The 11,320-nt window shown below is 41.7% G+C and overlaps 2 protein-coding genes across 3 annotated transcripts; one reads left to right on the forward strand and one right to left on the reverse strand.

The window, feature by feature from the left end:
• Window positions 1–812: 812 nt before the first annotated feature.
• Window positions 813–6,546, forward strand: ampd3b (adenosine monophosphate deaminase 3b). 2 transcript variants are annotated; one of them, XM_077742981.1, is made up of 15 exons: window positions 813–965; window positions 2,394–2,616; window positions 2,676–2,850; window positions 2,996–3,161; window positions 3,245–3,464; window positions 3,794–3,923; window positions 4,025–4,219; window positions 4,299–4,430; window positions 4,524–4,687; window positions 4,764–4,890; window positions 4,975–5,138; window positions 5,283–5,418; window positions 5,675–5,848; window positions 5,922–6,032; window positions 6,138–6,546. In XM_077742981.1, the coding sequence occupies exons 1-15, from the start codon at window positions 944–946 to the stop codon at window positions 6,312–6,314; spliced, it is 2,316 nt and encodes a 771-aa protein (XP_077599107.1). In that variant the 5' UTR covers window positions 813–943; the 3' UTR covers window positions 6,315–6,546. The 2 variants fall into 2 exon arrangements, with proteins under 2 accessions (XP_077599107.1, XP_077599115.1); XM_077742989.1 differs by having other exon boundaries at window positions 5,283–5,403.
• Window positions 6,547–6,874: 328 nt separating this feature from the next.
• On the reverse strand, window positions 6,875–10,801 carry rnf141 (ring finger protein 141). Its single transcript, XM_077743051.1, has 7 exons — window positions 10,555–10,801; window positions 10,418–10,479; window positions 9,817–9,970; window positions 9,585–9,693; window positions 9,147–9,334; window positions 8,888–8,995; window positions 6,875–8,682 (listed from the first exon to the last, which is right to left on the reverse strand). Exons 3-7 carry the CDS (start codon window positions 9,945–9,947, stop codon window positions 8,541–8,543), a joined length of 678 nt encoding a protein of 225 aa, XP_077599177.1. The 5' UTR covers window positions 9,948–9,970; window positions 10,418–10,479; window positions 10,555–10,801; the 3' UTR covers window positions 6,875–8,540.
• Window positions 10,802–11,320: the final 519 nt, after the last annotated feature.

Below are 11,320 nucleotides of genomic sequence, written 5' to 3' on the forward strand. Positions count from 1 at the left end.
TAGCGACTGTCAGCACTTGTCCACGGCATCTATTTATAGTATAGCCACTCCAAACACAAAATTGAGTTTCCAATCGTCTGACTGTGTAAGAGCTTCAACTGTAAATGATTAGGGAGCGATGTATAGTGGAATATAGTTCGAAATTCCAAAAAAACGTAGTGTCCAAAACCATGATACCACAAAAACTGCAAAACGTGAAGAACTGCGACAAACGGGGAATACTATGAAAAATATTTCTAATGTATCCCAGAGTACTGCCAAAACCGCAAAACAACTGTATTGACCTTTTTGCCTTCATTTTTTTAACATTACGGCCCCAAATGCTGGTCCACTCAAAAGAAAAAAAATATTAACATCATTAAAAAGATGGAAAAGAGAGAGAGAGAGAGAGAGAGAGAGAGAGAGAGAGAGAGATGATGACCAACTTTTACCCTTGCAAGTTTCATTATAATCCATTCGCTTGTCACCCTGAACACAAACAGCAATACTGCAATTAAACAACCCGATAAATAGTCAACATGCGGCATGGCCCCAATTTCTAATCTACAGGCTTTGTTTTCTTTCGTCTTTGAAAATGATAGGATCTTTAATTCTTTGAAGTAGTGAAAACGGTTAAGATTCCTCCTGATTTGCGATACTCCCAACAGAAGCTTGAGTCTTTCGCAACTTTGCCCCCCACTTGTAGCATCACCAGCTGATTTAGCCGCCCACTGTTGCCATGACACTCCCCATGGCCTAAAATAGACGGGAGAGAAAGAGAGAGAGAGGATGGACACTCCAGACGGCCGCCACCCAACCGTGTAAACACAGGAGCCTCAAGGTACAGATAGCAGGCAGTCGAGATCGTGTCAGGTCCGGGAAGTGAGCTCTAGAGTACAAGAACTAACAGGAGCCAAATATATAAGTATTCAGCAAGACGGGAGAACAAGTAGAAGCAGGGGACATGGCCCAAACAACAGCAGAAGGTAGGAAATGTTGAACAACAACAAAATTGAAAGCCTTACAAATGATACCAAATTCAGACAATTGGTAGAGTTGAAAACTGGCAAGCTAGTCTGAACGAGATTGTTGCTCTCTGATAGATACTTGTAATCAAAAATATCTGCGAAGATTTTTGCTGCAGTATTCCTAATTGAAATGACTGAATAAGGAACCTTATTTGTAATCCAGTGAATAAAGACAAAATACTTTGGTTCTGCCTGGCAAAGGGAAAAAGCACAAAACAATCCAACTGCTTTCGAAAATACAAAACTTATCCTTGACTAGGACTTGAAGTTAGCTGAACATGTCAGAAGGTTCGGGTTTCGAAAGTTTTCAGGGATGTCGGTCAAGGTCGAGCGATGCATTGCTCAGCTGTCACGTTGGTGGCAGGCCACATATGACAGACAGCGTTCCGGCCAGGCAGGCTGGCTGGCGGCATGTGCAACGATAAAGTTTTGCGTTACCGCTCAGTTTGTCAACTTGTCCAACCAACACAATAAAACATCTGTCGTCCCTGGGGTAGTCGTTTTAAAGCTAGTTTAAAAACAGAACTGAGGTCCTCGCGGAAGAACCATGGGCGGAAATGTCAACAGTCAGGCCAAAAGGCCTTGGGAATTCAAACGGTCCAATATCTTTAATACCATTTCCAATCAACTGAGCAAATGCTATTTTGGGGGCATGTTGGGATTTGTGGATTCCTACAGAAGTTTGACAAGCCAGGCTTGATTGACAGGAATGCCTTGGCCTAAAAGTACTCAGATCAGCTGAGAGGTCAACGAGAATAAAGAATAACAACTCTCCTCTCGAAGGAGCGTGTGGAAAAAACTAAGCGTTGTAATATTCATAACAGTTCGCTTGCAATTCAAAACCAAAAATACATTAAAATATCAGCCTATCATTGAGTACCTCCAAAGGACTCAAAATGCATTCATATTGTAATCAGATGATTTTGGATGGTAAGTACAGCTAGTAAAGTGAGCAGTAGCTGTTGACTACAACAATCCGACCCTCGATTACCATTGCAACCTCCAAAAATGGGAAACTGCCAAGATGTGTGGAACGTGCGGGACATTTTAAGCCGGCGACACCCAACTCTTGACAGAACATGTTTACTCGGGTGGGATTTCAAAACATGCTCAGTCCTCAAGTAGGTCATACTTCTATTGGTGGCTGAGCTTAACATGACTAGTATTGCAAGCATGTAGTTAGTTTTCACTCGGAACGGACACGTTTCAGTGAAAATCGTGTAGTTTGGCAAAAATGCAGCAGGTAGAACTGAAATAAAAATTCACTCCATTTCGAACTATTTGGGTAATTGCAGGGATTTATTGTTATGCGGATGAAAAAGTGTTAACTAAATGTCATCAAATTATGTAAAGGCCAGTACTTGAAACATCCTGAAACCTCTGCAGAAATGCCCCGACTCTTCCCAAGAATGTCAATGACTGAAGTGGATGAAAAGGTGCGTCTTCTGGCTGAAAAGGTCTATGCCTCAGCCCTGAAGGAGGAGGACACCAAAGACGCAATAGCCCTGTTCACCGTACCCGAGGACTGTCCAATCGGACTGCAGGAAGACCGGGAACGGGCCCTGCAGAAGGAACTGGCTGAGCAAAAGTCTCAGGAGACCGTCAAAAGGTATGAAGGGTCGGTCCCTTACTATCGACTCATAGTTTTAATCCCCTGCTGGTCACCAGGAAGAAGAACTTCATGATGAAGCGTTCACAGTCCCTGTCCCTGCAAATTCCCACCAGCGAATGGAACCTGCGGACGCATTCCCCAATACTCTCCCCAACAACACCGGAGCCCGCATTTTCTGAGAGTTTCCCTGACTTTCAGAGAGTGACCATCAGTGGAGACTACTGTGCTGGGGTAAAAGTCTTTCACTTGGCTATTTCATTATCAACGGCTTTCTTGGTGACATTGAAGCAACTGCGCCATAATAGCAAAGATCAATGCAGTCAATTGATTTTTTAAGGTTTCTTGACGTGAAACTGAATTGTTGTGCTTGTTTCAGATCACTGTGGAGGATTACGAGCAGGCCGCCAAGAGCCTCCTGAGAGCTCTTTTCATCAGGGAAAAGTACTCTCGGCTTGCATACCATCGCTTTCCCAGGACCATAGCCCAGTTCCTCCGAAACACAGAGGGGCAGAATTGGCGAGAGGAAGATGAGGTCCTGCCTGGTGGGTAAACATTTTGGCAACTACGCTTATCGTGGCAAGACTATGCGACTATCCGTTACTGTTTTTGTTTTCTTGGACCATAGACATCTGGCCAGTCCCCCGTGAAGACGAGGACCCATACTCCATGGAAGGCATACCGGACAACTTGGACTACGAGCTGCAGATGAAGGATGGAATCGTTCATGTTTTTGACAATGCTGAAGCCCTGAAACAGCAGCAGCCTCGCACGCTCCCTTACCCGGACTTGGAAACCTTCGCCATAGACTTGAGCCATGTCCTTGCCATGATTGCTGATGGCCCAACGTAAGAACTAGGACTTGCTGGATGCTAGTTAGCATGATAGTCAGGGGGTGATAGAGGGAATGTGTTCCAACCAATTCATTCTCATTTCTGAGCCAAAAACTTTGAGAAGCCATCAAATCAGGGGTGTAGAACCAATTCCACAAAGGGCTATGTGGGTGCAATCAGTTCATTGCAGTCTGTCAGGTGCTGCTTGTTTCAGCACAAAATGCATTGGTTAAATTGTCGGTGCTGTGAGTTGGAACAAAAACCAGGACCCTCTTGGCTCTTTGTGGAAATGGTTTGACGGCCCGGCTCTAAATAAAACCTGACTTTAATACGATGTCTTGCAGAAAGACCTACTGTCACAGACGGCTAAACTTCTTGTCCTCCAAATTCTACCTACATGAAATGCTCAATGAAATGGCAGAACTTAAGGAACTGAAGTGCGTTCCACACAGAGACTTCTACAACGTCAGAAAGGTGGATTAGTTTTTCCACCAAAACCTAAGCTTTTGAATTGTTGCAAAATTGAAACGAAAAGAACCAATAACAAGGCCTGTTCCTCTTCCATCAACCAAAAGGTGGACACGCATATACATGCTGCCGCCTGTATGAACCAGAAGCACTTGCTGAAGTTCATCAAAACCACATACCAGACAGAGAAAGACTGTGTGGTATTGGAGAAAGGTGGAGAGAGGTTTACCCTGGAACAGGTCTTCAGCAGCCTCCACATGGACCCATATGACCTCACTGTGGACTCGCTGGATGTACACGCAGTGGGTCCAAGTGTTTAAAAAAAAAAAATTAACACTGCAGTTGAAAAAAGGGACGGTTGTAAATCTTTGACCTGTGCAGGGCAGACAAACGTTCCATCGCTTTGACAAATTCAACTCCAAGTACAACCCAGTGGGAGCCAGTGAACTGCGGGAGATTTACCTAAAGACAGACAACTACATCGAAGGAGAGTACTTCGCTCGACTTATCAAGGTGTCACGTTTATGAAATTTAATGATGAAATCCTGTTACATCCAGTTTGGAATCAGGGGTCTTTGGTTAACAGTGGAACTGTCATCTGGACAGGAAGTGGCAAAGGACCTTGAGGAGAGCAAGTACCAGCACGCCGAGCCTCGCCTGTCCATTTATGGACGATCCAGCAATGAGTGGAAGGGGCTGGCCACCTGGTTCATCCAGCACAAAGTCCACTCACCCAACCTGAGATGGATGATTCAGGTCCCTCGGATCTAGTGAGTGTTCTTGGAAGCTCTATCCAAATGTAGATGGCTTTCCCGAATGTCTGTCAATATGACTATTGTTTTGCAGTGACATTTTCAGGGCAAAAAAACTGGTACCAAACTTCGCCAAAATGCTGGAAAATATTTTCCTTCCCATCTTTGAGGCCACAGTCAACCCCCAGAAGAACCCAGCACTTCACGTTTTTCTAAAATACGTAAATAGATTCTGCATTATATCCAAACAAGTGTTCATTGTTGTTGAGTTCTCAGATAACGCTAACCTTCATCTCACTCTGCAGGTAACGGGGTTCGACAGCGTGGACGATGAGTCCAAACACAGCGACCATTTGTTCTCCTACAAAAGTCCAAAGCCCGAGTCCTGGACGGCAGACGAGAACCCGCCATACACCTACTATCTGTTCTATATGTACGCCAACATCATGGTGCTCAACAACCTGCGCAAGTGGGTATTAGTTGTTGTAGGACTTTCTAATACAGTGTGTGAGCTTATTTGGTTGTTGTTCTGAGACCAAGCTATCGAATACAACTGTATTTGTGATGTAACAAAGGCCCCTTTAAAATTTTACATTTTTGTATTACCCCACAGGGAGCGCGGGTTGAACACATTCCAGTTCCGTCCCCACTGCGGTGAGGCCGGCTCCATCACGCACCTGGTGTCCGCCTTCCTAACGGCTGACAACATTTCACATGGCCTCAACCTGAAGAAGGTGATTTGGCCTCAGGTGCTTTAATCAAAGATAATTGCTTTTCCCCCTAAAACATGCAGTCAAAAAAGGTAAGAGCACTCTGGTGGTCTCTCAAGCTAACCTCAGCTCACTTATGCCAGACTTTACGGACTTATCTGAAACCAGTTCTAGCTATACACAACTTCTTCTGTTTCTGGAGAAACTTCATTTGGGAGCCTGAAAACTAAGGATTCATGTGACTGTGCCAGAGTACATTTTGAAGTTCTCTTATCCTGATTTTGTACTCCACCAGAGTCCGGTGTTACAGTACCTGTACTACCTGGGCCAGGTCCCCATTGCTATGTCGCCTCTGAGCAACAACAGCCTGTTCCTGCAGTACTCCAAAAATCCACTGCAGGAGTTTCTTCAGAAGGGCCTGTGTGTGTCGCTGTCCACCGATGACCCCATGCAGTTCCACTACACAAAGGTCAGTCTCCTTTTGAGCTAAATGGAGCTTAAAGAGCAGAACGGAAACACGAGTGGAGCTGAAATATTCACAGGAACCATTGATGGAGGAGTACGCCATCGCGGCTCAGCTCTGGAAACTCAGCACCTGCGACTTGTGCGAGATTGCCAGAAATAGCGTGCTTCAGAGCGGTCTGTCGCATCAGGTGAGTATCCCCAAACATTTGTAAAAATAGTGCCCTATGCGGGTTAAAATTAGATCATTTTTGCATGAAAGGATTAAAAACACAACTCTATGGGCTTTCTTCCAGGAGAAAAAACACTTTTTGGGCTCCAACTACCTGCAAGACGGCCCAGAGGGCAACGACATAAAACGTACAAACGTGGCGCAAATCCGCATGGCGTACCGCCATGAGACGCTATGCAATGAGCTCAGCTTTTTAGTTGACGCAGTCAAAGCGGACACAATAGTTCCAGTGGTGGAATGACACGTTTTCACATTTTGAAAGTATGTTGGTTGCATTAATGGCTTTGCATAGCATTGTTACTTTTTTTTTATTTTCATTTTTTTACTGAGCACGTTGAACATGAGGAAACCAAAGACTCTGACTTTTTACACTGCATAGACAATGCACTGATTCCAGAATGTGCAACTTGCTTAGTTTCTGTTTGTTTATTGCGATTGTAAATTATGAAACAATAAAGGATGACAGAAATGTATGTTTTTTTGGTCAATGAGTGCTAAAACGAAAAAACAGGAATCAAAAGTAAATTGTTTCAGATCTAAGCTGCAGTTTACATTGCTTAATATCGAAATACGTTTTAAGTTTTTCATTTCGACCTTTTCTCTCTCACTCACATATCTCCATATAACAGAAGTACAATAATTATTTTAATTTGGTGTTTTCACGAGAAGTTTACAGTACAACTGAGAGCAAATAAGTGATTGGGAAGTTATACATAAAAACTAAATGTTTACAATTACTTCTAAACTGTATTTGAGTAACTATATTGCTTGATTCAATTAAAAAAGAGGAATCCTTAATAATTAAATCAAAAAAGTGGTTTTATTGAATGCAATGCAGCATATAAACAAAACCTTTGTTCAATCCAGACATAATAAATAATGAATTTATAGCAATTTTAGGGAAACTAAGATCAGAATATATTTTAACACAATTATGTCTTCTCAATTGATCTTTACCAAAGAAGAAGAAAAAAAGAAAGTACAGCTGTACAGCTGACGGAATTTTAGAATGTATTTTTGTTCCAAGTATTAATTCCACAACTATCAATAAATGTGATTACTGTAAACAATGAGTATTTAGTGCCGGTACTGTAAAATGACTAAGGAAAAGTTCCCCCTTTCCTCCCTTAAATTTATATATATGTATATAATTTTTATATTTTTAAGGGAGGGAAGGGAGAACTTTTTATATATATAAATATAAATATATATGTACACATGGCCAACTAAATCAATGCATGTACAGAATCAAACAAGATTTTTGTAAAAATTGTGAAAATACTCTACTACATTTTATGATCAATACATACATTTCATTTGTTGTAGTGCAAACACAGAGTACAGCAAAAATATTTCAGAATCCAACATTATATAATTACGCGCTGAAAAACCTACGCGCATGAAACCAACAAATACACACTAAATACAATAACTGGACTCTGGATATTTTTGTTATATGTCTACATACTACAACAATTAAACAATTTTCAATAACTGAATTAGGCATGAGTCAGTCAATAAAACCTCAGCAGAACCCTTAAACAATGTTAAGTACATGTGCAGATTAAATGTGAAAATAAGACATAAAGTGTGAAAATAAGCCACAGTGTATCACCACCCTTCCTTCATACTAAACGTGATTTTTGTTCATAAAAGGTGTGGGCCTATAGTTAGCTGCAATAGGCTCCAGAACCCCCCGCGATCCATGTGAGGATAAGCGGAACGAATAAAGTTTATCGGGGAATTTTATGGAAACACAGTCAGTTATGTGTAGTCCAATTTATTTGAACTTGAGGGGCTAACACTGAACATCCTTGTTTCAGTGCAATGGGATTTAAATAAGGTGTCCAATTGTTTCACGTTGGGAGGGTTGACAGCGATTGCTGCCAGCCCCTCCCAATTCAAAACGGTCATTGTCAGCGAACGAGTCAATAAAGTAAATTAGTACTTTGTTGTACAAATATAAAGTGCAATTATCCTTAACACAATAGATTGTGTGTAAGACATGTTCCTTTAAGGCAGTGCTTCTCATGTATTTTCTGCTGTTGCTAAATCTAAATTTACTATGACAAAAAGTGACACAAAAATGTATTTAGTGGAGTTGTTATGGCCTAACGTTCCCTATTATTTTGTTTATCCTTTATCGAATTCGTTTAGTTGACAATACAAGTTGCTCATTCATTTATTTTCGTAAAAAAAACTAATAAATGTGCAGAGAGACCAATTTTATTTCACTATATAATTGGTTATTTCCCATTAAATTCAAACTAATTTCAACAAATACAATTATTTAGGTAAATAAATATAGACAGCACGTCTTGTGATATTTGGTTGGGTGCAGTTGCTGGTTTACCTCTAAGATTAGAATGTCACATAATCAACAGCAAAATCAAAACCCTCCCCGGCCTAACTTCTCACCATGAGAAAATGTCTCGCGTCACTCACGTGTGTTTGTTTACTTGTTGCCTCAAGGGCGATGTGGGTGTCCAGCCTCGTCAGCCAGGTTGAGGATGTACCCCGCCATATCATTCTCGGTGGGGAAGTCGGACATCACCCACGACTCGTTGGCACCAGTCACCTGCAGCCGGCACATGGGGCAATTGCGGCTCCTGCCGGAATGCGACGGACATTAGTTAGCGTTTGAATTGAATACTTTTATCGTCATCATAGTGCAAGTATAAAGAGATGTAAAGCTTCCACCACATAGTGCACAAATAACCACAACAAACAGACACATAAATAATCAATGAATAAATAAGTAGTCCAAATGAGGTTAGCAGAGCTGTTGTTTGCCGTCGGCGTTAATTGGCGTACCATTTGTCGATGCACTTATGGCAGAAGCTGTGAGTGCATGGCAGTATTAGGTCAGCCTTTCCGTCCATGCAGATGCAACATTCTTCCTCGTCTGTCAATTCCTTGACCCTGCAGAGGCGAGAGAAAAGCAACTGAAACTGTTTTGTGCCAATAGATTTCTTATTCTGGTAGCTCCATCGCTCCGAGCCCTCACCATTCAAATGGAACGGAGATCTATCGGCATAAATTGATAAATGCGGTAGAGTGTGGTCGTACTAACCTGCCCATCCACATACTGGCCTGACAGGCGTCGGGGTTAGCGGGTGGTGCGTAAGAAGCCTCGCGAGCGGTGGCGCCCTCCGCCGCCATTACTCCGGCGGCCTGGCTATTCATGTCGTGGTACAGCTGGATGAACTGGTACAAGTTCATAATACGCGATGCCTCTACTGTGCCGTTGTCCTTGTTGATCTAGAGGGAATTTTGTTATCCTTTATACACGTTTTCATGTCTAACGACAATAAGATACTTTTTCAAACAATTTAACCTAAATATATAATGAAGCCAAAACAAAAAGATGAAAATGGCGCCGCTTAAAATGTATTTACAAGTTTAAAATGTAAAGATTACATTGTAAGCCTTCAGTCAAAGGTTTTGAGACTGTTTCTCATTCAGCTGAATAGTGAAAAGCCTCAAAAGTGTAGTTATTTTAAGAAGTCACCTTGGTGCAAACGATCCTGACAGCCACCTTCCACAAGGCGCTTGCATCCGATCCTGGTTGGACCTCAAACAAGAGATGTTTGTGCTGCTCTGATGCAAGTTTTGCAGCTCTGCAGGGAGCCATAGATTGAGTCATATAATATTATGTGTTGCACAAGTTCGTATGCAATCCCAAAGATACCGTGTGATATAGAAAACAAGTAGATTTGGCATAATAATGTGCATGGGCTTACAAGTCATTGAGCTCAGCCACTCTGGCCAAAAACTCCTCATAGGTGAGGTAGCCGCTGTCCCGCACCAGGCTGGCGTGTTTGAGCAGCTTCTCAGGCAGACGGGCCGCCTGACCTGAGATCTGCTGGCCCATCCCAGAGGCGGCAGCAGTTGGCCCTAAAGGAATGAAAGTACAATCATTCACTTGGGAAGAAAATGCAATTCAAGATGATTACAATAAACCAGTAAATTGCAAAAAAAACAATTACCGACATTAATTTGGAAATCGGTGTAAAGGCAATATTTCAACATTGACAAGCTCTGTGTTAATACTTGTGATTTTTTTAAAGCAAGATCAAATCGAAATGTTAACTAAAGAAATAAAAATCTGGTGTCAAAGTAAATGAGGCATTCAATTAAATCTCAGAATAATGAAAACAGCCGGCAGGCACACGAAAGTTAGCTCAGCATTGTTCATAAACATTGATTTTAATTTAGAGGCGTCAGATGAAGGACAGCTTGCACATGAATCGAGATCGTTACTTTACACACTGGTACGCCACTAATATTTTCTTCGAGGAAACAAATATCAATCCTGATTAAGTCAAGGAAGAAATTGCATACCAAAATGTCAACCCCAGACTGGACTATTGAGTTAAGTTCATCACGGCACCGCACTGTAGCTCCTGTATAGATCACATATATGAGTCTAAATGCTTAAAGGTGGAGTCGCCGGCGTAAGTTTTCGGCGGCCATCTTACATCAGTAAACGTCTCTTTTGCAGCAGACGTTAGGTGCTAAAATACCCCTACCTCGCTGATTTATCCAAAATTAGAATTCTAACAGTTTCAGTTGAAACGAACGACATTAAAATTCAGTATATTATATATTCAGTGTGTAATTATTTTATTGAATCTAACTATTTTTATGTATAAGATATATATATAGTAATTGATTTGTGGATGTGAAGTTGGCGCACAATGCTGGTGTCGAATGGCGGTCCTTTAAGACCATAGATATCACATTTAAAAGGATTGTCTAGTACAGTATGCATGATATCTATATACGATTGCGATTGGCCCTTTCTCTGTCGCCCAGACAGTAAACCTAGAGTTCCCAGAACATTGGAGCTTCCCTGACAAATAACGTTGCTCGGTGCCGGCCATCTTGGAAAGGTCCTAAATGCTCATTTTGAAATCAATGATTCAATCACACCTTGACACGTGACACGTGTTGTGTAAGAGCATATTTTGACAGACTGGCATAGAAACAAGATACTATAATTAATATAGCACTTACCTCCTGAAGTAGACTATCTGCATCTATGGTGCTGCCAGTCCACTGCCTTGCCAATGTTTATTAAGTAAAAGTACTCTCATGGTTGCTTTTCACATGCATTTGCGCTTTAACAGGCACAAGCAGAACCTGTTCCCAATGAAACCTTTTTTCCCCATCCAAAAAAATATTATATTTTTTTTAAGTGCAAGATGCAAGACTGGTGTTTTAGACATCAAATGGCTGAGCTGA

The sequence above is a fragment of the Stigmatopora nigra genome, chromosome 2, assembly GCF_051989575.1.
Source record: "Stigmatopora nigra isolate UIUO_SnigA chromosome 2, RoL_Snig_1.1, whole genome shotgun sequence".
NCBI classification, from domain to species: domain Eukaryota; kingdom Metazoa; phylum Chordata; class Actinopteri; order Syngnathiformes; family Syngnathidae; genus Stigmatopora; species Stigmatopora nigra.

Bases quoted from the DNA above. Each gene is read 5' to 3' on its own strand.
- ampd3b (XM_077742981.1), top strand. From the start codon at position 944: ATGGCCCAAACAACAGCAGAAG. The intron at 3,465-3,793 runs GTAAGAACTAGG...GATGTCTTGCAG, and splicing joins ATGATTGCTGATGGCCCAAC to AAAGACCTACTGTCACAGAC. The intron at 5,419-5,674 runs GTGCTTTAATCA...GTACTCCACCAG, and splicing joins AGAAGGTGATTTGGCCTCAG to AGTCCGGTGTTACAGTACCT.
- rnf141 (XM_077743051.1), bottom strand. From the start codon at position 9,947: ATGGGCCAGCAGATCTCAGGTCAGGCGGCCCGTCTGCCTGAGAAGCTG. The intron at 9,694-9,816 runs GTAAGCCCATGC...GGCTCCCTGCAG, and splicing joins GTGGCTGAGCTCAATGACTT to AGCTGCAAAACTTGCATCAG. The intron at 8,996-9,146 runs GTTAGTACGACC...TCGCCTCTGCAG, and splicing joins GCCAGTATGTGGATGGGCAG to GGTCAAGGAATTGACAGACG.